This window comes from Saimiri boliviensis, chromosome 2 (assembly GCF_048565385.1).
Source record: "Saimiri boliviensis isolate mSaiBol1 chromosome 2, mSaiBol1.pri, whole genome shotgun sequence".
NCBI classification, from domain to species: Eukaryota; Metazoa; Chordata; class Mammalia; order Primates; family Cebidae; genus Saimiri; species Saimiri boliviensis.
In genome coordinates, this window is record NC_133450.1 from 5,355,011 (window position 1) to 5,379,295 (window position 24,285).

General features: G+C 55.6%; 1 protein-coding gene across 1 annotated transcript in view; it reads left to right on the forward strand.

The window, feature by feature from the left end:
* The first annotated feature begins 2,137 nt into the window (after positions 1 to 2,137).
* The window catches only part of HCN4 (hyperpolarization activated cyclic nucleotide gated potassium channel 4), a 49,129-nt gene continuing 26,981 nt past the window's right edge, over positions 2,138 to 24,285 (forward strand). Inside the window, exon 1 of the mRNA XM_003944165.4 lies at positions 2,138 to 3,611. Within this exon, the coding sequence (XP_003944214.2) occupies positions 2,827 to 3,611 (785 nt within the window). The 5' untranslated portion in view covers positions 2,138 to 2,826. The remainder of the gene's footprint in view (positions 3,612 to 24,285) is intronic.

Genomic DNA, 24,285 nt, shown 5'->3' on the forward strand with positions numbered 1-24,285 from the left:
CCTCCATTAGGGCTTCCACATAAAGGAGACAGGAGAAGCCAGACCTCATCAGAGTTTACCAAGGGCCTGATTTATCTAGTCATTGCTGCACCCAGAGTTCGTCCTAGATGGTGGTGAATGGGTGCCACTAATGAAATTGAGGGTGGGTGAGGTGCTGGTGGGGAGCACTTAAGAGACCCTGACCCCTGGCCAGCCTGTTGCAACAGTATCCCGGGAAGCAGAACTTTGGTCTTATCCTCCATCTCCTCCGAGCATCCCCTCCAATGCCATTAACTTCTGGAGTCCCTCACTCATTGGTAGAGTTGACACTTACTGATCTGCTTTCTGTCCACCCTGGTGTCGGTGAAGAAATCTCTGAGATAACGCGGACCTGCTCTACCCTCAGGGTACAGACTGCACTGTGTAATCAGTGCTCACGGTCACAGGAGCTAATGGGCCACCGGAACCAAAGGCAGGGACAAGACCAAGGTTTTGGTGGTTAGGAAAGTGTTCCCAGAGGAGATGTCTCTACCATAGGTCATGGGGAAGCCTGTATGGGCTGACTTCCTGAGCGGAGTTAGGGCAGACTAACTCCCAGCTAGACAAAACCCAAAGAAGTGAGTTCAATGGAGGTCTTCTCTCCTGTGGCTGGTGGACCAGGGCGGGCTGGGCTCACAGCTCTTTAAGAACACTCCTTCTCAAGGAGACCCAAGGACACTCAGGGATTAGGCCTCCAGCATCTGTGCAGAGAACTGTCAGCTCTGAGCTGCTCAAAAGTAAAAATGCCAGCTACCAGTGATGTCATCACCCTAGTCATTCCTCCCCCTGTGGGAGGTCCTGTGGTCCAGTGGATAGAGCAGAAGAACCCTTGCTAAGCTGCCCACCCCGCGTCCGGCCTTCCAAATTCCTACTCTGCATGGAGGAGGGGGAAGTGGTCACATTGGGCCAATAATGAGAGTAAAGAAATCACTTGGGAAAAAAACTTCATGTTATTTCTCAGAGATGGCAGAGCCAGGGGACCTTTTTGCCTCCCGTCCTGTGATACGTGATACTTCGCTGTGGGTTGGCTCCAGCATTAATCCCGCCTCCAGCCCCTTCCCTTAATGCCCAATCTATCCTCCTCCCCATTTCTGAACTACTCTGGGGTATCAGGCTGTCCTGGATGTTGGAGAGGGGTAGGGCTATATCTTAAGCTGAGCTCATAAAATCTGTCCATATGTACACTTGGGAGAGACTGGGGGAGAACATACAGCTGGATCCTTGGCTAGGGGTAGGGGCCTGGGCTGCAGACGAAGTGGGGGCTGTGCACTGTTTGGGGGTGGAAGTGGGGGGTCTGGGTGGAGCAGAAACTCTCCCAGCGTGGGTCCACATAGGAGGTGTCATAATTTGGATCGGAATACAGGGAGAAGGGGCTCCAAAGCCCGTTACAGAGTGCCCGGGGCGTTCGAGGAGCCGGCCAACCAGCTCCCCGCTGCAGCCTGCTTGTCCCTCGCTGGGAACTGCCCCGGGAGAGGCGCGTGCGGAGACTGGCGTTCGGATCTCGCATCCGTGACTGTTACTGGCGCATTTCCTCGAAGTCTTACCTCGAAGGGCTGGGTCCCACCCGCGCGCCCTGTGCGTGTCTCCCTGTTTCCCCATGCCCTCTTTGCCTGGCTGCTGCGAGGCTTTGCAGGGGAAAGACAGGCGCGGCGTTCGCTCCCAGCCCTTGTCACTGGAAAACCCTGGGAACCTCCCCGACGCAGTGCATTTCCCGGAAACCCCCTCTCCAAGCGGGTTGCGGGAAGGCCCGGACTCTGCGTGCAGATGACCCAGTCGCCTCCCAAGAGGAGGGTCGGGGTACCCAGCGGAGGAACAAACCTGCCAGGGAAAGGCGAACCCACAGCTTGGTGGTGGAGAAATTGGGAAGCCATCCCGTCCCCTTCCGTCTTGGGATGGGGAATTCGCAACTGAAGCCGGAGCTCTAGACTTGGGGTGAGCTCCCAGCTTGGCCCAGAAAAAAGACTTAAGGGCGCAGGAGTGAGGACACCTCTCACCCCGGCCCCGAAGGTCTAGCGAGGGTCTAACCCCGGCCCCTAGCCAGGCCCGCCCCCCACCCCCTCCCAGCCCCCGGCCCTTGCGCAGCTGCCCCTTTAAGAAGCCCAGGTAGGCAGGCCCGGCTGCGGGAGCCGCTCCTATGGCAACCCGCGAGCTGCGGCGGCTTCATGAATATTCCGGGGCGCGGGAGCCCGAGCGCTGCCGGAGGGCGCTCCGAGGGAGGCGGCCGCTGATGTAAGCCCGGCGGGTCTCTGGGCTCCGCTCGGCTGCGGCGGTAGCCCCAGCACTGACCGGACGGGCCGGGGCGAAGGACGCGAGGCGAGCTCGCTGGTGGCCGGCCACAAAGCCCGGGCGGCGAGACAGACGGACGGCCAGCTCTCCCGCGGGACGCACGCCCGGGAGCCGCGCGGGCCGTGCGCTCTGCGCTCCGGAGAGGTTCCCCCAGCGCCGCGGCCGCAGCGCCTCTCCAGCCGGCGCCCATTGTTCCCCGCGGGGGCGGGGCGCCTGGAGCCGGGCCGCGCGCCGCGCCCCTGAACGCGACAGGGAGGGAGGGAAGGAGGGAACGCGGGGTCCCCGCGCCCAGCCCGGCCCGGGAGGAGGCGCAGCGCGGCGAGCCCGGGGACTCGGAGCGGGACTGGGAGCCTCCCCGCGGCGCGCAGCCTGCCCGAGAATGGGCGCCTGAGGCGGCCCCGCGCCGGCGGCGAAGGACGCGTCCCCACGGGCTGACTGACCGGCGGGCGGACCTGGATCCCGTCCGCGGCGCCGCGCCCGTGCCCCCGGCCCGGCCCGGCCCGGGTCCCGGCCCCTGGCGCCATGGACAAGCTGCCGCCGTCCATGCGCAAGCGACTCTACAGCCTCCCGCAGCAGGTGGGGGCCAAGGCGTGGATCATGGACGAGGAAGAGGACGCCGAGGAGGAGGGGGCCGGGGGCCGCCAAGACCCCAGCCGCAGGAGCATCCGGCTGCGGCCGCTGCCCTCGCCCTCGCCCTCGGCGGCCGCGGGGGGCACGGAGTCCCGGAGCTCGGCCCTCGGGGCAGCGGACAGCGAAGGGCCGGCCCGCGGTGCGGGCAAGTCCAGCACGAACGGCGACTGCAGGCGCTTCCGCGGGAGCCTGGCCTCGCTGGGCAGCCGGGGCGGCGGCGGCGGCGGCACGGGGAGCGGCAGCAGTCACGGACACCTGCATGACTCCGCGGAGGAGCGGCGGCTCATCGCCGAGGGCGACGCGTCCCCCGGCGAGGACAGGACGCCCCCAGGCCTGGCGGCCGAGCCCGAGCGCCCTGGCGCCACGGTGCAGCCCGCAGCCTCGCCGCCGCCGCCCCAGCAGCCACCGCAGCCGGCCTCCGCCTCCTGCGAGCAGCCCTCCGCGGACACCGCTATCAAAGTGGAGGGAGGCGCGGCCGCCGGCGACCAGATCCTCCCGGAGGCCGAGGTGCGCCTGGGCCAGGCCGGCTTCATGCAGCGCCAGTTCGGGGCCATGCTCCAACCCGGGGTCAACAAATTCTCCCTAAGGATGTTCGGCAGCCAGAAAGCCGTGGAGCGCGAGCAGGAGAGGGTCAAGTCGGCGGGATTTTGGATTATCCACCCCTACAGCGACTTCAGGTAAAGGGCCGCGGCGATGATCCTGTGGGTGCCCTGCGCGGTCGCAGGCATGCCTCCTGCTGACCCTGCCTCCCAGCCGGAGTTAACTTTCCTTCCTTGCTCTGGGAGTTCCAAGAGAAGCAGGGCGCCTCCAGGTTCCGAGACACCCCTAGGGCCCCCCTGCACCTCGCTGGGAACTTTGCTCTGTGTTCAGTCACGGGTCTTCTCGGGTCTGGGCTGCATCGGAGACAGACTGAAAAGGTGTTCTGAGCCCGGCCTAGCCCTGCCGGCAGCCAGGATAGGGCTCTGCCACCTTAAGCCACACATTCCTCCTCCCCCTTCAAGGCTGCAGAATCAGGATGGCCATCCTAGAGGCAGCTCTGGGTCATTCAGCCTGCAGAGCAGGGCCATGAAGAAAGACAGACCTCTTAGCAACGGGCCAGCTCCTTGGGTACTGACAGCAGGCATTAATATCTGCCTTCTGGTGCCCTGGGAAGCTGTGGCCGGGTCCCTGGAGGACAGAGGTCACTGGGGCCTCAGTCCAGGATGGAAACCCCCTGCACCCACTGTAACCCTGAGCTCAGCCCCTCATGCTGAGTGGTGGGCCAGGAGCAGGCACCCTGGGCAGGTGGCATCAGGAACGGCAGGGCAGATGACCTTGCTCATAGTGGTGGGTGAAGGTGCCTGGTGTTCTGACTGATGAGCAGCTGTCCTGTGCCCCGTGCTTGTTCAGTGACCTCTCCTTACCCCAGAGACCCAAGCTCCAGCATCTGCTTGGTCTCTCATGGGCCACTGGTCGGTCCCCAAACAAGGTGTGACTACCAGTCAGGGAGAGGGACCCTGCCCCCTTCCACATCACCTGAGTCAGATGCCACTGAACAGCAGACACCACTGGGAGCTCGTGGGCATATTTGTGTGAAAAGAGGGATTGTTGGTTGTCTCTAGGGTTGGGATCAGGGATGCTTTTCCCTAAGTCAAGGTCCTGAGGTCCCGTAGTGCCCCTCTGGGCTTACCTGATACATAAGGCTGAGATGAAGGTCTGGGAAACAGTTTTCAAGCTGGGTTTAATTCTCTCATTCTCTTTCTCTGGGCCCTGCCCCCTACTCATCTCCATTCCTTGCCTACCTTGCTTGCCTGCCTATAAAAATGAGCATTTTGCCAACCCAGAGCCCTCTTTGCAAACTCCAGGGAAGCTGGGTTTGTAATGAGAGCAAAGCCATTTTCCATCCAATGAGAGAGATTTCTCGTGCTGGGAATGACCAGTCAGACAACACTTGGTGGCTTAAAATAGGTAGCGAACAGAGCCCCTCCCCCATTTTTCCTTTGAGAGACTGCTTCTCCTAACCCTAATACTTCCAGGGTTCCCATTCCCAGAGGATTAGGGAGACCATAGGGCAAGCTAAACAGACAGCCATAGTCATCAAGTTGTGTAAGCAAATGTGGGACCCTCCCATCAGCAATGGTGACTGGGTTCCCAGTGCCAGCTTCCTGAAGAGTGGACTTGCTTCTGGGTGGTACTGGGCCCTGAGGATGCCAGGCTGAGCTGGGAAGGAGTGAGCAGGAGCTATGTTTCTTTCACCTCCCTGGGTGTCCTGGGCTTTTCCTCCTGTCTCTGAACTTTTCAGTGGTGGTGACAGGCAGTTCCAGTACCAACCGCTTGGGTGTTGAAGGTCCCTGCTGTCTTTGTTGTCAGAAAGCATCTGTTCAGGGTTCTCATCACCAAGCCCATTGCCTGGGGAGCCTACAAGAGGCCAACCCCTGGCATGCCCAGCCTCCCTCAACAGCAGGCACTGACTGGGGACCTTCTGGATGCTGGGCCTGGCCCTTTTTGTCTCCCTTATCTCGGATGGTGAAGAGTTAGGACTGGGTCAATTTCATCAATTAGGATCCTTTCCCCCTTCCTGGTCTTACTCTTGCCCATTCTGGTATGTCTGTCTGCAGTCCCCCTGCTGCAGAATCTCCCACTAACTGCAGGCTGCCTGGGACATGGCTACAGGAGAGTGTGGTGGGGATAGGGAAGAGGGAATGCAGCAGGATTTTTAAATGGGCAAAATGAAAAGGGTCGGAGTGGGCTTTGAATTTGGGTTTGTGCAACAAGTAACAGGGACTGGTGGCCGCAAGTGCGTTTCTTCTTTGCACGGCCTTGTAGCTGTCTGGAGCTAGGTCGGGTGTAAAGAAAGAAATCCAACAAAGACCATCTCCGGGTGTCTGGAGGAGTTGTGGCCATGCCTTTCCTGCTTTTAGGCCAGAACAGCTAGTCTCATCCTCAGAAGGTCAAAGAGGCAAGAGCCTAGCTAAGTCTTCTAAGCTTAGAAAACCCACCGCTCAACCCCACCTAACCCATCCCACCCCTACCAGCACCCCCAGCCCCGGTCTCTAGAGTTTCAGCCACCGGCCTTGAGCTTCTATGTGTAGCCAATTGCCACTGCCCATCTCAGGCTTCACAAGAGCTTCTGCAAGCATTGCTCAGGCTAGTCGAGGATTTATTCATCATTTTGACGGGCAGGAAGCATTGATCCAGCAGAATTGGTTTAATAAAGAATCGCCAGCAAACCGTGATAGATTGAGTTTGCGGTTTGGAGTTCAGGGCTGACTGTGACAGGCTGCTTTCAGCCTCTCCCATTCCTGGGGGAGGAAGGCTGCGTACCTTTTCCAGGGCAAGGGTGGGCTGTGCTTTGAGGGACCAGCATAACCTGGGCCATGGCTAATAATAAGCTTTTCTGGGCGGCCTCTGCTTCTCATTACTCCACCTGACCCCGATCCCACCCTCCAACAGAAAAGAAACCATGCCCTGGGTATCCCTATGGCTCCCCCAGGCTCTCTGGCCTTTCTAGCTTCCCCTCCCCTCCAACTCACCATTTGCCTTTTGAAACTTGTATTTGTGGTGTGTTAAGGGAAGAGGCCAGGATGCCGCAGCCCCTGAGGACACGGCTCCCCGGGTTCCTGCCCGAGGCTGGCTGGGCTCTTGGGTCCTAGATGGAGCCTTCCTTCCACAGAAGCTATGTCCTGGAGAACCTGGAACAAACGAAACATAGTACCTGGATAATCTTGTTTTTCTAAGAGGAGAGAAAGGAAATGGAACCCCGAGCGCAGATGTAGCTGGTTGTGTTCCCGGAAGCTGGTCAGGCTCGGGGAGTCAGCCTGGGTGTGTGTATCTAGGTGTCTGTCTGAGCGGGCGTCTGGGGGCTGTGTGGGTGGATGGGGAAGCTGGTGGGGAACTCCCTTTGTGGAATGTGAGTTCTGGGATTGCTGCTGCGTCCCCGAAGCTGGCTCAGCCTTGAGAATGGAGGCAGGCAGAAGCTTGGCCTTCCTCAATCCCTGTCCCTACCCTCTCCTAGACCGAGCCTCCTGAAGCCTGGAGGAAGGGAAGGCGCTCGGGGGTGCTTAAAGTATCCTTTCCTTGGGGCAGAAACAGCTGGAATCTGAAATCTTGGAAACTGGGCCAGTGGCCTAGCAGGTCCCAGGGGTAGCCTGAGCTAACTTCCTGCTGCTGGTCATTGGCACCCCGTCACTGCCATTATTCACCTCCCATCACCTCCCCAACCCTGACTGCTGTGGAGCCCTGCGTGCATTATGAGCCTTTTTTGAGCCCCCGTTTTCCCATTTAGACAATGGAAATCTTGTCGCCTGTTGCCATGTCAAATACAAATGGTACAACTGTGGTCGCCCTGCAGAGGTGAGAAGCTTCAGCGAGCTGTCCCAGGGGCAGCGATGCTGTTGTGAACCATACCTCCCCTGCCCTCACTACTTCCTCTCCTAGGTTTTGGGAAGATCGCATAGGCCTCTGTCCTTGGCCCGAGCAGGGGTTCTGAACCTGCTTGGGGTCTGAGATTTCACTTCATCCAGAAAGATACCCGAGTGTCCAGACACATACAGTGTGGCACTTAATTTCTGGTGTCTGTGGTTCCCTAAGTTGAGGACCATCAGGGGGCTCAAGGTTGTGAACCCCTCTCTAGGCCGTCCCAGAAAAGAGTCTGGGCCTGGTGAGAGGCAGGCACTCACCTTCTCTGGAGCCTGGCAGTGGGGTCCCCCTGCAGTCTAGGGCTTGAGTCTCCCATTGCTAGCAGGATGGAAATGAAAACAGGGCTCCGAGTTAGATGACTGAGGAAGGAAAGGGGTTCTGCCTGGGGACTGCTTTTTTTCTATTTCTTCAGTCCTTCACCTTCCCACCTTTCTCCCTTTGAGTCCTGGGAAGGACTGTTCAGGCAGGAGGTGGTGAGGAGGAAGAGGTGGCAGCCTGTCTCTGGGTCTGGGGGTTCCGAGGCCCCTTCTTTGCTGGGCTTTCCTGGGGCCATTGCCCAGGAACGCTATTATGACTCTCAGTGTGCAAAGCCAGGCAGAAAGGAGCCGCAGGCTGTGCTGGAGGGGGAAGGGTGCCTAGTTGCAGAGGGGAATTCCAAGGTGAGCTGCTTGGGCTGTGCTATCTGCTGGCACAGTGGGCAGCAGGGTTCTCTGGGGATGAGATGTGTCCCACCTGACAAGACAGGGGCCCCTGCGGCCCAGGATCGAGGTAGTCCCAGGGTGCTGGGTGCACAGAAACGTGATAGGGGTAGAAGGCCAGGACCCCTATACTACCTGGCTAGAGGTGCCTCAGCACCAGGTTCTCCCTGCTGCACGGCTCAAGTCCCTGGTCTGGTGGCTACATGGTAAGGCTGGGGGTTGCCTTCTCCCCTTCTTGGCCCTGCCACACTGGTTCCCTTAGCTGCTGTGGGCCTCGATGTTTTGGGCTGCCAGGGAGCCTGCCTCACATAGGGAGTTTCCAACTGTGTTGATCTGTCTCCCTGTCCATCCACCCTCCTCTCCCATACTTTAGGACCCAGTGTCCCTAGGGCCTTGTGGGACACCCTCTCAGGCCACACTGGCTGCCATTCATCTCTCCCTAGTTGACCATCTTGTGGCATTTGGACAGAGCTCTCTGTTTGTTACAATGCAGTTTTTCTCCTGCTATAATGTCATCCGACTCACCTGGGGATCTTGTTAAATACAGATTCTGATTCAGTAGGTCTGGATGGGGTCTGAGATACTGCATTTCTCATAAGTGCCCGAAGGATGCTAATGTGGCTGGTGCCCAGGCCAGGACCATGCTTGGAGTATTGAGGTTACCGTTTATGTGCTCGTTCCATGCTTAGCCCGAGCTCCTGAACTGAGCTCCCTGAGGGAAGAGCTCTCTTTTATCTCTTTGGCCTCAGAGCCTGTGGCCCCTATCCCCAAGCTCAGCATGGCAGGGTAACGTCTGTGAGCTAGGCTGAGCCAAGCCACAGAGGTCTGCCTGGCAGTATGGGAATGTGGGATTCACACCTTGCTCTTCCTCCTTTCCTGCCCTGCTGCTTGGACCCTGCTGGCCCTGCCTGCTGGCTTTTGGGGTGGGTGTGAACAGGAAGAAGCTGGGTGGCCAGAGGACCCTCATTAATCCATCCTGTCCCACCACCTTTTGCAGCTCTTTTCCCATCCAAAGGACCAGAGGGGTGGGCCTGGCTGGGGAGAAGGAGCAGGGAGAACCGTGACTGCTGCGTTGCAATGAGATTTCTGGAAAGGAGCAGATGTCGGTAGGAGCACAGAGGTGATTGAGCTGGGGAGCCAGTGGCTCTGAGGGGGGCCAGCTGAAAGGAAGACACAGGCATCCAGTAACCGCAGCTGCCTTAGCACCGTGAGCAGGGCTTTCTTCCCAACCTTGCGTCCTTGCCTGCCCCAGGCTATGCCCAGCAGCTTCCCCTGGGGGCTGGGCTTGCCTGTCACTTCTCCCTGCCCCCTCCTACCCTGGAAGGCATTAGCTTTCATACAAATGATGGGGCTGACAAGTATCATCGCAGCCTGAGTGGCCCTCGTGCCTGCCACAACACTGGCCGCCATGGGGGAATTCACTCAGAGCAGAAGGTCCAGCCCCAGTCCCCTGGGGGCTTGTCATAGAGCTGAGGAGGCAGCCGGCTCCTGCACACACTCACTTGGCTCAAGGGCTCTTACAAAGCTGTGACTGCCAGTTGCTAATTAATAGAAGGGCCACCAAGGCTGGCCAGACAGTCTTGCTTTCGCCCAGGGGATGCTGAAGAATTCCTATTTCCCAGACAGAGAGGGCCATGGGCGGGCAGGGGCACCGTGGTGGCTTTGGAGAGGATGTTCTTTGCCAGCTACGCTTCTTTACTGAGAAAGCATTGCCAGGGCCCTAGAAGTCCCAACAGCTAGGAAGCCACTTGGAGACACTGTACCATCAGCACCAACTTGGTTCTGAGGCAGTAGGCAGCACGGAGAGGTGGTGAGCTCCCCGTCACCGTGGGCGTTCAAGATAAGAGTGAGCAATACTTCGATCAGAGGTTGCCAAGCAGCATTCCTTGCACCAAATATAGCACCCAGATGTGCTCTGTTTGGCCAGCATAGTGTGTCATAACAAATCTGAGCCAATGTTTTTTAAATGGAAAGATATAACATAAAAACATGGCTTTTGGGCTTCTCTTGAAAAACTGGAAACTCTGGCAGCCCTGGCCCCATTTTCCCACCCCACAGCGGGGAGCTGAAGGAGACACCAGAGGCTGCTTCCTTTAAGTTAGCTTTTGCTCCGCAGTTGCGCACGGTCCCCAGCTGTCATAAGGCCACTGTCTTACACCCAGCCACGTCATTCTTGCCATTTAGCTGCCTGGCCCCTGTAGGCTTCAGAGTTTACAGCCCTAGACTCAAATCAGCAGAGACTAAAGCCAGGTGGGTTCACAGATCAGTAACCACCATTTACAAAGCATCTACCACGTACCAGGCTGTGCTAGGAGCTCTCTATCTCCCATTTCATTTATTCTTCACAATGACCCCCAAATAGTTTTATATCCCCAATTTACAGATAAGGCTCTGACAATGAAAGGAGAGAGAGAGAGATCCCCCAAATCATGCAGTCATGAATATCAAAACTGGAATTTGACATTCCTCCTCCTTTTATGTTAGCGTTTTAAAAATTTAATTACACAAGTCGTTCAAGAAAACATTCTCCTGAGCATTAAAACATTGAGGAGGGGCTCAGAAAGGGATAGTCAGCAGGGACGGAAAATCGATCAGGTGTAGGAACACCAGATCTGGAGAGGCCTCAGCAAGCCCCTGGCCTGGAGCCTTTGTTTCATAGATGGGGAGCAGAGGAGCAAAGAGGGGGAACAACTGGCTCAAGGTCACAGAGTAAGTCCATGCCTAAGGCGAAACCAGAGACCAAGTGGGTCGTGCAGTGTCTGTCTACAAAGGTCTTTCAAGCTTAGGTCCACACCCAGCTTCCCAGCCAGTGTTTATGGGGAAGGCTTTTCCGGAATGGTCCTGTCAGTTGGAGCTTTTTCTTGTCACTCTAGCTCCATACGTGTCTCTCTGGGATGATAGGTTATTTTCAGGATCCCATCGTCATTTAGGCTGCTCCCATGAGAAGGGAGTCTCCCCCTTTCTGAAGGTGCAGATTCTGGTGGCTGAGACACGCTGTCCTGATGCCAGCTCTGGGGTTGCTGTTCCTGGGGATGCTGGGCTGGGATGCCTGCCCACCTCCTCTTCCTGGGGCAGGTCCTGACTGCTAGAGACCTTTGGGGCTTGGGGACCATATCCAGGTGTCATTGATGCTCCTGTTCCTGGATGGGGGTGATTGGGGTCCAGAGGAGAAGGGGCCAGTGGTATCTTTCTCTGATCCACCAGAGAAATGGTCATGTGATGTATTCATTCTATACTTCAGAAAAGTCAGGAAGTAGAGTCGATCTGTGGTTTAGGACCCAGCATGTGACAAGAATCAGGGCTCATTCTGTGACCATGGCTAGAACTCAGTCTCTGACAAGGTTGGGGCTCAGTGTGTAACCAGGATTGGGATTCAGTCTGTGGCTGGGGTCAAGGCTAAGTCTGCAGCCAAGGGAAGGGTTTGGTCTAGGGTCAGGAACCGATGTCCTTGTGCAAAGCCTTTGAGCAAATTTCAGTGCCCTTCCTGAGGTACCAAGGCTCTGGGCTCTATATTTTTGCCTCACCCCACTTTAGGAAGCTCTCCCTAATTTCCCTCAGTTCCTACACCTCTTAGCATCTGAGCCAGCTGCCTCTGGTCCTCTCTGGGAGGTAAAGTACAAATGATAAATAAACAACAGTGCCCTGCTGCCGACGCCAGAGCCACCAAATCTCACACGTGACTTCTCCCCACCCCACTCTGCTCGCATTGTTTGGGGCTAGTGTCTGGTGTTCTCAGCCAGGCAGCAAGCTCGGGCGCCTGCAGGGTCAGGGCTGGACCTAGAGTGGAGCCCGCTGGGTAGAGGGACTCCCGCCCACTGCACCCCCAGCTCTGGGCTACCACAAATTGCAGAGTGAGCAGCGGGGCCTCCAGGTCTGATCACAGCAGCTGTGGGGGCCTGATAATTGGCTGCTGATGATTTTGTGTCTGTCTAAGCATTTATCTTTGTGGGTGGATGTGTTATGTCTGCGTGAACGAGGCTTTCAGAAATTAATACATAATGGAGGCTGGCTAATACATTATCCTCTGGGCTTGGGGAGGGACAAACTAAAGGAGTCATGCCCTCTGGAATGCCATATCATCTATTCCAAGATTGCTTTCACCCCCAAGACTGCTGGGGGTGGCAAAGTGGAAAGTAGGGTCCCGGTTCTAGTTTATGGGACGACAGATGAGCAATAGACCAATATGGATTGATGGTCAGGGAAGGTGTCCTGGAGGAAGTGACTCTGAGCTGGATCTGAAGGAAACAGAGAATGATTCTGTGAATTTTCTTGGAAGCACACCTCTGGAAGCTTGAACTAAGGACTGCCCGGCTGGGGTGGGTGTTGGGAGGCGCTGGGGGCTGCTTACTCAGAAGCTGCATCTTTTAACCTGCACGAGTTAGGCTCTGCGCTTCGCTCTCCAGGACTCTAAGCAGGCTGCTGCGGGCTGCCTGTGCTGCCATCTGAGTCTGTGTGGTGTGTTTGCCTCTGTGTGTGTGTGCACCCTGGTCCTAGCTGCACAGCCTTTGAGAAGACTCCCTTCTCCTGCCGTACTAGGCCCAGAAGGCAGGTGTTGCTTGCAGTAATGTCACCGAGTGTGTGGCCTGGAGCCCAGAAGTAATTACCCTGCAGTTCCCCGTTGGAGGCTGGAGCAGCCCCTGTTAATGATTAATGCAAGTCCCCAGCCACTGTATGCCAAAGCCAGCCACAGGCTTCTCCCACCTCCAGTGTCCTCAGAGGATGTGAGGGCACTTGTTCCCTTCCCCAAAGACAGGAAAGACCCTCAGGTCCTCAGGTCCCATCCATGCCATTGGCACCTTTTAGAAGCTTGCTCCAGCAGGGGAGACTGCCCATGGGGCCCGGCTTCCTGCAGCGTAGGGGCTGTCCCGCTCCAGAGCCCTGGGCCCTCCATCCTGAGCTGGCCTGGGCTGGAACTGCCCACCCCTCCCACCCTCAGGTTGCCCTCCTGACCCTCATCCTGTTCTGCTGGGTGACCTCAGCAAGCTCCTCTCCTCTCTTGGTGTCCAGGGTCTGGACTCAGTCTGAGGCTGAGAAGAGAGCAGAGCTAATTGGCCAAATAGGTATTGAGCCCTGAATCCTGACCCCATTAGCACAAATTGAGCCAGCAGGGCAGGGACAGCGCTGCCGACCCGTAGAGCTTTTGAGGATCTCCCTCCCTCTCTCTGGCTGCATCACTGAGGTCCAGCCAGGCACGATCCTGGAGTTCTGCCGCTCCTGGGGGCCAGGGACACGTGAGAGATCTCTTACCCAGGGGCCACATTTTGCGGAGGCTCTGCTGGCCCTTGTTGGGGACAAGGGCTAGGGGTCTTCCTGGCATGTTGTGTCATATTGGTGAGGCTTCTTGAAGGTCCTCCCTCCCTTAGGTCATGGCCCCCTTGGAGTGGAGGTCAGGCTTTCTTTTATTTGTTTCCGGGGCATCCTTCCCAGGGAGGGTTGCAGCAGGAGCTTAATGAAAATGAACTAAAATGCCTGCCTGGAAAGGGCCGCAACCATGCTCTCCTCCCAACCTCCCCTCCTACGGCGCAGTCCACTCCTGGAAGCCCAGACCTGGTCTCAGAAGAGCTCAGGGTGTGAGGACCCTGATGCAGACTGCAGGGCACACTAGATGCCTGTGGCAGGGAGGTGGCGGGGTCGGGGGGCGCCCTGTGGGACAGGCCAGCGGGATCATCTACTGTGGGATTGGCCGAGGAAGGAAACAGGAAAAGCTGTTCAACGTGTCCCACAGGCTCTGGGGCATCCTTATCCCATTGGGTTGTTCTGCATCTGAGGACGGAGCCTAGGGGACAAGCCTACGAATCTGGCCAGTAGAAGACTTGGCTCTGTGCCGCCCAGCTGTGTGGACTCAACTGAGGCCTCACCTCTCTGGGTCTTGCTTTCCTCCTCTGAAAATGGGACTGGAGGGGCTGGGTGTTAGCAAGATCCCAAAGCCTAAATTGGCAGCTGCTGAAGAGTCACCTGGGTGCTTATGTGATCACGGATGCTTGGGCTCCCTGGGTGGGGCTGGGCACGTACAGTTTTAGGAAGCACTCAGGTGATTCTGCTTCCATCACTTTGGGAGCCAATGAGCTGGGCATCCCTAAGGCCCCATCTGCGCTAACAGCTGCAGTTCTCTGATTGCACTGCGTTTGCCTTAGTCCTTCAGTGGCTCCCCAGAGCTTGGGGTAAAGTCTGCCTTCCTAGCCCAACATCCAAGCCCATTGGTGATAGGCCTCCCTCTCCAGGGAGCTCTTACCCCCTCTTTTTCCTTGTGGGTTGTGAGGAGTCAGAATCATAAAATTCTGAGGCCAGGAGGGACCTCAGAGAACACGGCCCCCGCTCACCTTCTTGTTAGACTGTGTTTTTCTGGAGAGAAGGCTGCACGTTCCCTCCAGCTCTGTCCACAGATGCTCCAGTGAATCCTTGTCATTTGACTGGCACTCAAGCTCCATCCCATCAAAAGGGGGCAGTGCAGACCCTCCCGGAGTCAGTATTTAGCTACCTTTTATGGGGAAGCCTTCCTGTGGCCTCCCTCGAAGCCCCTTCCATGACCAATGCTACCTGCCTTAAAAAAGTTCTAACCCCAGGCCATGCACTGTGTCTCACTCCTGTAATTCTGGCACTTTGGGAGGCTGAGGCGGGAGGATCACTTGGGCCTAGGAGTTCAAGACTAGCCTGGGCAACATGGTGAGATCCTATCTCTACCATAAAAAAAGAAAAAGAAAAAGAAAAAAAAATAGCTGGGCATGGTAGTGTGTGCCTGTAGTCCCAGCTACTCCAGAGGCTGAAGCAGGAGGATGGCTTTAGCCCAGGGAGGTCGAGGCTGCAGTGAGCCAAGATTGTGCCACCACACTCCAGCCTGGGCTACAGAGTGAGCTCCTATTTCAAAAAAAGAAAGAAGTTCTGCCCCACATCCATTTCCCGTGCTGCCTGCTGCCACTCAAGCCCATTTCCTCCTGCTGCTGGCAGTGCCTTCCTGCGTGAGCAGGTGAGCTCTCCCACCAATTTCCCTAGAGGGTGTGCTCCCGTGCTACTCCACAACAATACTCTATTTTTGTTCCAAATCTCCTGAGTGGGAGGACAGAAGGTTCCTGGGGGAGTGGTGTTAGAGCCTTCTTTGATTCTTAGAAGCTGGACTGAGTTCTCCAACCGCTGGTTCCCTCCCGATCTTCCCCGGTGGTCTTGTCAGCTGGGTGAAGCACAGAGGGGTTAGGCCCTGGCCTGAGCGGCTTGGAGCACTACGGAGCAGATGTCCTCTGCTTTGCAGTTTGGGGGTGTATGTGTGCACGTGCATGTACGTGTTCACTGATGTGTCTCTGCATGTCCAAGCATGGGGTCTCCAGAGGAGGAATTAGCCCGTCAGATACACAATGGGTTTCTATCTCAGTGTTTCTTTTGCCTCAGCCTGTCTTCACTGTGCTGTGGAGGTGTGGCTGCAGCCCCTTTCTCAAGGAATTCCCTCCCTCTCTAACCTTCCCAGCCCCTCATGTACCCTGGAGGAGCTCTGAGTTCTCAAGCCGGCATGCAGGATGTCTCCCAAACGCTCTTCCGAGCGGGGAGCTCAGGTGTCAGGGTTCCCTGAGATGCGCGTTCTTCCGTGAGTGAGCTGTCGATCTGGCCGGCCGCCCTTGGCTGACCTCTTTAGCCTCTGCACTGCAGAGATTCATGGAACTCCGCATATCTTTAGAGATGTCTAGCTCCATCGTTGCATTGTGCCAATGGGGAAACTGAGGAAGGGGCAGTGCGAGGAAGGGACTTATTCAAGGTCGCACAGCAAGTTAGAGACAGAGATGGGACTAGAACTTGAGACTCTCAGGCCCCTGACCCGGACACCTTCTACTGCATAGCATGGGCCTCCTTCCTGTGACCCCTGGGCTGCAGCCACAGTGCTGCCTCCTGACCAGCGGACCTACTTGGCGCCTGCCTCCACTGAGGCTTTAGTGCCCAGCAGCCCGTGCTGCCCCTGCTTCTTTCTGGAGCAAGCCGGGCTGAATTTCTTCTCCCCTCTGGCCATCCCCAGCCTGTGGGACAGAGTCAGAGATTCTGCATCCACCCTCTCCTTCCCTTCCTCTGGCTCATGGCCGCATCTGCCCATGGAGCTGGCCTGGATTTTCAGCTCCCCTGTGGGGTGGGTCTGTCCATCCTCTAGACTGACGGCTTCTTGAGGTGGGATCAATTCGTGTCTCAGGATCCTCCTAGCTCTCAGGCCAGGACCTGCATCTTAATGGTTATAGAATAATGATGATGATGATGGCCAACTTGAATTGAGTATTTATGCCACATAGCATGTGCTAAATATTGTAAGGGTTATTGTTGAGTTTAGAATGAGGAACCTGAGACCAGCATAAGAAAATTAAATGCCGGTTTACTGAACTCCGGAGCGAGGTTCCACGGTCCCGGGGAAAGGGGCCAGGGAAGTCGCGCCCGGCTTCCCGAGGCTGGGGTTTTTATAGCGAGTGAGGATGTCCTGATTGGTTATGAGGGAAGGAAGTGGTTGGAGCAGGCTGCTATTGGTAGGTAGGCGGGATTTCCGGTGAGCGGGCTGCCCAGTGGGGTGTGGGACCTGGACGGGGCAAAATGCTATTGGGCGGGTTTTGGCGGGGCTTCTTTTAAATTTTGGCGGGGTTTTTTCAACGGCTGGCTGGGTGCTGCACGCAGAGTGGTGACGTAGTTTTTGGGCTCGGAGAGGGATGGGCGTGTCCAAGCTCCCGGTGAGGAAACCGGCCTTACAAATATTTATTTTATTATTTTATTTATTTAGCGAGAGAGAAACAGGAGGAGAAAGAAAGAAACAGCTAACTCTCACACAGAGTGAGAGAATCCAGAAAGATGGAATCCAGGAGAGGAAAGCAGCTTCCACACTGAGTGGAAGGAAATAGAGAGAGATGGAGTTTAGGAGGGGAAGACAGGCTTCCTCGAATGGAGCGTTCCTGGAAGGGGACTCCGGAGGGGAAATCCAGGAGAGACAAAGATGGCTTCCATGAAGGGAGCGTTCCTGGGAGGGGACTCCGGAGGGGAAATCCAGGAGAGACAAAGATGGCTTCCATGAAGGGAGCGTTCCTGGGAGGGGACTCCGGAGGGAAAATCCAGGAGAGACAAAGATGGCTTCCATGAAGGGAGCGTTCCTGGGAGGGGACTCCGGAGGGGAAATCCAGGAGAGACAAAGATGGCTTCCATGAAGGGAGCGTTCCTGGAAGGGGATCCAAACGTGGAGTCCCGCATATCGCGAATACTATCTCATTTGATCCTCCTAGAATCCTGTCAGGTGGGGATTAGCATCCTCATCCTGCATATTAGAAAACAGGCTCAGAGAGGTTAAGTGATTTGCCCAAGGCCTCATAGCAGGGCACCTAACCACCGTACGTCTGCTATAGCCTGGCCGCACAGAAATGGGGTCCCTGTGCCAGCAGCCTCAGCTTCACCCGGGGGGCTTGTTAACAGTGCAGATGTCGGCCCCCACCCCACGGCAACTGAAGTCCACCGAATCTGCAGCTCAGCAGGATCCCCGGGTGATGTGTGTGTACATTCCAGGGCGAGGGGCACTGCGCTGTCTGGCTGGAGGATCTCGAGAAGAGAAGCCCAGGTCAGCTGCAGCCCTGGCACAGCTCACCTTCTCCCTGGGGAGAGGCCGAGGCCAGCTCTCACCGCATCCTGAAGGCGGGACCTCAGCCCAGGAGGAGGAGACACCTTAGAAAAGGCAGGGGTAAAGGGTCATCACTGGGTTTTAAGAAAGCAAAACAAACAAAACCAACTTTGTTCCTCAAGTTTGATCAACATAGAAAAGTTGGAAAATAAAGGTACACCCAAATCCAAACCACTCGCCTGGAAACCAAGCCCCAGATGCCCTTGGCTCTGAATCGGACTGTGTCTGAGGCGGCCCTGGGCAGCCAAGGGAGCAGCTACCTGGAAGCCTGTGATTCTGAGTCAGAGATTTTTGAGGTGGGTTAAAAATAGGGCCCTGGTGGCCAGGCAGGGGTGGGAGGAAGACAGCAATTTATCTGTTGTGGTGGGAAGACCCTGGGGTCAGGGAAGAGCAGCGAGGGGAGGTTGGGCAGGACGGAGGCAGTGGCTGGGGGCTTATTTCCTTCCAGAGACCTGAGCAGCTGAGCACCCAGCCTGGCTCAAGAAGGCTGTGGGAGGTGATTTCAACCCTGAGGGTACAGTGGGGAGGCTAAGATGCCAGCCCCAGGACACAGGCAGGGAGAACTCCTGCTCACTCTGGGGCAAAACACTCCCCGCCACCACCAGAGAGGCAGCTCCTTCTCGGGTATGGGATTGCGAAGGGGCTAGCAATGGCTCTGCCTCAGAAAATGTAAAGTGGAGCTAGACAGGTACGGGGTGTGGAGGGGGAGTAATGGGTGCTTTCAAACCGTTATCAAGGCGTGGGGAGGGGAGGCAGGGAAGGCTTCCTCGTGCGGGTCACGTGTCTGTGTCATGGGCTGGCATGCATGTGATGCTAAGCTAGCCTCCTTTGCCTATTACACTTGCTCTTCAGATGACTGCCCTCTCTCCGTCTTCATCACTGACCTCCTCCAGAATGTCTTCTCATCCTGACCTCCCAGTCACGGCAGTGACTTTGCCACACATTTCTGCTGACCACTTAGGAGCTGTCTGGGGACCAGGGTTGTGGTCTGTCCCCTGACACATGTTAGAGGACCCCTCACAGCACAGGCCATTGCTTAAAGGTAGATGAATGTTTCTGATTTTAAAGGTAATATCTGCCTGTTATGGGGAAGGGGGGAAAGGTAGAAAGGTGGAATGGAGAAACTCAAAGTCACATAATCCCACACTTAGAAATCATCAATGTTAGTCATTTAGTGAATTCTTTTCTTGTTTTATTTTTGGCAGTCTTTTCTTCCTCTGGCAACAGTCTTTGATCCATCCATCTGTCCATCCGTCTATCCATCCATCCATCCATCCATCCATCCATCCATTTAACAAAAAGATAATGTTACTGAGACTCCTCCCCACCCCTTGCCCAGCTGTGTGTCCCCATCTTAGAAAAGGGAAGAGAAATCATTTCTGCCCTTGGGGAGCTCACAGCACTGGGAGCCCTAAGACTCATCCTGGGTCTGTCTGGTTGGGGGAATGGAGGGGGACTCCGGGAGAGCAGTGGAGCTGCCTCCTTCATCCCCTCCCCAGGGCTCCTGGGTCTCGGTCTTAGGCCTGTTTGGGAAGAAGGGAGAACCTTTAAAATCCCTTGTGGTGGAGGTGGTGTGTGTGTGTGGGGGGTGTCAAGGGGGCATACTCATATGAGGAGGCTTATTATGGGTGGTTGGTTCTGCCCCCACCACCTGCTCAGCTAAGGCTGGAAACGCAGTCTCAGCCTTGGTTGCAGTCTTCAGCCACAAGGTCCCCCCACCAGCTCTCTCTCATCCCATCCTGTCAGAGACCCCAGGCCCCCTGTTTCTTCTGGCCTGTGTCTGCTCACCTGCCTTCTCCCCGACTTTCAATGCCTCTGCTCTTTCTCTGCCACTTTTCCTCCGTGATCCTCAGCACCGGGTGGGGCCGCCTGCTGAGGGCTGTTGCTGTGAGTATTGGGGTTTGGATGTGCTAAGTTCTTCCCTGATCATCGGAGGCTTGTGAAAGCCTGGTGGGAAGGAGTCTGTTTCAGAGGGCTGCCCGTGTCACGTGGCTTCTGCTGGGCTCCCTGCCACTCAGCCTTTGGCACACACTCCTGAGGCACACATGGCATGCACTCATCTGTTCACCCACCCCCCATCCACTCATTCGTATGTTTTCACCCATTCACATTATTTATCAGGACCTACCATATAAAAGGTACTGTGCTGACTTCAGAGAGTCAGTGATGGCAAGTTAGACAGTCGCACACACAGTTTCATTATAACATGATAAATACTGTATGAGGGCAGTGCCTGTGAGGGGCAGCTAACCAGATTTCTAGGATACAAAAGCTTCCCAGGAGAAGGGATGCCTCCTGTGAACCAAGGGGGATAGGTGGACATAAGTGGGAAGAAGAGTTCTAGGCAGAAATGTCAGCATGTAGGAAAGCACAGAGGCAAAGAAAGCGTCATGCACTGGGGACACCAAAGGCTGCTGAGTCTGTCTGCAGCAGAGCGTGCAAGGAGAGGAATGGGGAGCTTCAAAGCAGGAGAAGGAGGCAGAGTCCAGACCAGGAAAGGCCTTGGGGACGACAGTGAGGAATTTAGATTTCATTTGGGAGGTGGCGGGGAACACAGAGGATTTGGAGCTTGGCAAAGTGTGGAGAGTGGATTGGAGGTGGGTGCTGGCCCCAGCCCTGACCCTGAGGCATGTGAGGTTCTGGGATGGCCAGGAGCTCAGCTGGGAAGCTGTTGGAATAGTCCCCATGGTGGGTTGATGGGACACATTGGATCCAATGTGATGAAGTGTTGGAAGGCAAGGGAGATGGAAGAGTTGAGAATAACTCTGAAGTTTCCACGATACGCTTTTGGGTGCCCGGTGGTACCATTTTCTGGAAGCACACGAGTGTGAAGGAAGCTGTGAAGCTCTGTCTGAATATGGCAAAGGTGAGGTTCCTGTGGGACATCCGGGTGCAGACATGTAGTCAGCAAGTCGATGCCTGGCTGTAGAGTTCAGGAGAGGGGTCTGGTTGACAAGGCAGCAGAATAACAAGGCCATGTGGGTCTGTGAAGTCACCTGGGCAGAGTGCATGGATGGGGAAGAGATGAGGGCCTCAGGGAGCAAAAACATGGAAAGGTCATGCCGAGGAAAAGGAAGCTGTTCAAGGGAAGGGAAAGGAGAGGCAGCGAGAACAGAGAAAAGCCAGTGGAGTGGGCCACCTGGGAAGCCACGGAGGAGACTGTCTGCAGGGCAGAATGATCTATGGGCCAGATGATGCTAAAGGCCAGGGAGGAAATGGACTGGAAAGTGACCATTGGATTTAGCAGCAGGGTGCATATTGGTGACGTGCTGAGTACTGGACGGCAGGATCGCTTCTCGGCCTTTTGGCTAAGATCAAGTGGAGTGGAGAGGAGCTTTGGGGGAGGGGCATGAAAGCGAGTGTGGGGATGGCGACACCTCCTTCAAGGAGCCTGGGAAGAGATAAGACAGCAGGGGTTCCGGGAGGGATTTTTTTTTTTTTTTTTTTAAGTTTCAAGAGCTTCAAAAAAAAAGCTGATGGGAAAGGTTCAGTGGAGAGGGAGAGATGGAAGAGATAGGTGAGAGAGGGAATCTTCTGTAGATTAAGGTCCCTGGGGAGGAAAATGGGGATGGTATCAAGAGGGCAGGCAGGTAGAAGAGCCGCTGATTCTCTTGTGACTGGGAGGAAGAGATGGGATGGAGGAGGTGCTGCAAGGTGGCAGAAAGAGGAAGGGGACACTGTGGCGGCTTTTCTTTTCTCTGTGGCATAGAAAGTGGTGTTACCTGCTGATACTGAGAGAAAAAGTGGCGGCTTCAGAGTTTTGGGGAGAGAGGAAATAATTTGAAACAGCAGCTGTGGGGGATGGGCAGGAACATTTACTAGGGTCTCCTGGAAAGATGGGGGACAGAGGTGAGGGCCGTTAATGACGCCATGATGAGGACATTGAGACACAAGGAGCTAAGAAACTTGGATATTTAGTAGGGCTGGTCTGAGGCTGTGGGATTCTCTACGCAGCCCCCATGTGAACGTGCAAAGGGTTGACGGTGGGCTGGGATTTCATGAAGGTGTCAGGAGGAGGGGCATGGGAGTTAAAGGCACTGGCTTTAGAGAGCCAGCTGAGCTGGACCGTTGTGTCTGGGGTGGGGGGTGGTTGGGAGGATGTGGGAGGGTTCTGATGGGAGGATCGGAGGAGTCGGCAGACTAGATATTCCCAGGACACTGAAGAACAGGTGAAGCGCAACTGAATAGAAGAGCCAGGAGGAAAGCAGGGCAAGGAGTACTAGAGGATGGCAGGGATGCCGCAGTTGGAGGTGGTGGCATGGTCAAGGGTGCACTTTGGAATGGACCATTGAGGTGGGATTGTTAGAGTCAGGGAGGTAAGCTACCAAGAGGCCAGGGTGTTGTCTGGGTTGATGATATGGAGTAGAAGTCACCCAGGACAATAGGATTTGGAGTGGAACGGGAGGTTGTGAACCAGGTGCCAGCGTTGCCAAGGTCCTTGAGGGTGGCAGATGGATGCTGGAAGGATGGCCAACAGATGACAAGGATACCCAAAAGGTCTTGTAGACATTTCTACCACAGGTAGGAGGTAGCAGCAGTAGGGAGAGGGGAGGGTGCTGACCTACCCCTGACCCTGAGGTATGAGGGATTTGGGAGAGTGAAGTCCTTAGGGCACAACTAGGGTTCACTTGAGTGGGGAGGCAGAGGGGTCTGGGAGTGAAGAAGTTAAGGATGCGGGTGCCATGGGAGAGAGCACAGGGGAGAGAGCTGGGAGGGAGACAAGGAGTTGGGGGAGGCACAGAGTTCAGGAGTAACAAAAAACCATGAACCAGATTGATATTTCTGTAGAGTGGTTAGAAAGTAGGCCTCTGGAGTCAGGCTCCTTGGGTTTGAATACTTGGCCCGCCATATATAGCAAATCTCTCAACTTCCTGTACCTCAGTCTCCTCATCTGTAAAATGGGCATAATCATAGTATCTACCTCATAGGGTTGTTTATGAGGATTAAATAAAGGAATCCAGATAAGGTGCTCAGATTAGTGCCCGGCAAATGGTAAGTGCCCAGCAAGTATTGACTGCCATCTTCCTCCAGGCTCACTGTCTTCACTGTCACCTTGGACAGGATCTTTGCTGGGTGTGGAAAACCTGGGGAATGGGAAAGATAACCCAGAGATCATATGAGTTGGAGGGGAAGAGAATGGAGGCTGGAGACCAGGAGGGAGGTGGGGGCAAGGGTCCAGGTGAGGGACAGATGCAGAAGCCATCACAGATGCAGCTAGACTAGACATGGTGACTGCTGGGGGTGTTGCTGTTGGGGTGAGTAGGAGGTAAGAGGCAGCAGTAAGGGATGGCTGTGAGGTTTTGAGCCGAGATGATTGAAATGCAGACTGTGCCATTTAGCTTTGAGGAGGAGGATGCTGAGTTCAACTTTGGACTTGTTGGCTGTAGGAGACAGCCGGCCCTCCAGGTGGATGCATTTTGCAGGCAGGTGGGAATGCAGGTCTGGTGCTGAGAGTGGTGCTGAGTGGGAGCCATCTGCAAAATGGCACTGAGTGTGCTGCTCACCTGGGAGAAAGCATGGAGACCCACAGGCTGTAGTCAGCACTGCAGGGACATGGGCGTCTGAGACAAGGCCCCTGTCCTCCAGGAGCTCATGGTGTTTTAGGAGAACTAAAACCAAGGCTCATGCTGTGCAGAGGCTTCAGTGGTCAGAGTTGAAAAGGTAGTTTGAAAGGTGGAAAGTATTTTAATGACAAAACAATGACATTCTTCTTCTTCCAGCTGACAGGATTCCCAATGGATATCATTTGTGCCAAAATGTATGCAAGAAAGTATGCACGTGTGAAAATGGATACCTGTAGGAGGGCAAAAGACAAGAGTGTGTTTACAAAAAATATATTCATGGCATTGCATGTCTGTGTGTACGTGTGTGCGTGTGCGCATGCATGCTCATGTCTGTGTGCGTGTGCACATGTGCAAGCACGTATATATGTGCATGTGTCCTCAAAGGCAAGCGTGGGTGTGCGGACAAGAAGAGGCTGCAGGAGGTCACCTCTATGTGGGACCTCCACTTTTCCTACTTTCGTTCTGTCACTAGTACCATCCTCTTTGGCCTCCAGGGAAGGAGAGGGCCCTTGGTCTAGTACGTGAGTCCCTGAGTTCAGGGTCAGGCACCACCTATTGTGTCTTCCTCAGCTCCCTTGAGGCTATGAACTTCCTCTCACACCAAAACATGAAATTTCCAGACACCAGTGTAATGGGCTGCTTGGCTTTTTGCCATCCCCCATTCTTTCTGCATATGGGACCTGCCCCTCCAGTGTCAGCCTATAGGCTGCCTCTTCCTGCTGAGAGGCCACCTGCCCTGGACCCACTGGTCCAGGTAAGGATTGAGAGAAGACAGGTCTGGGAGCCTGCAGCTGAGCCTGGGCCGGGACTTGCAGAGCCTAGTTGGTGTCTTGCTGGCCAGGACTCCTGTTAATTTAAAAAGCACTGGGCTGGACGATTTGGAGAGACCAGGCCCCCTAATTCAGGCTTGTGCCAACTCCAGGATATCTGAGCATGGCTGTGCCTTGCTTCCCTGCCAGGGCATGACACTCACCACAGTGGATTTACACCCTGGATTGTGAGATTTATTCATGAGTGATTCTAGGGGTGGCCGGGTGATAAGGGAGCATTGGGCATTCAGCTTGAGGCTTTG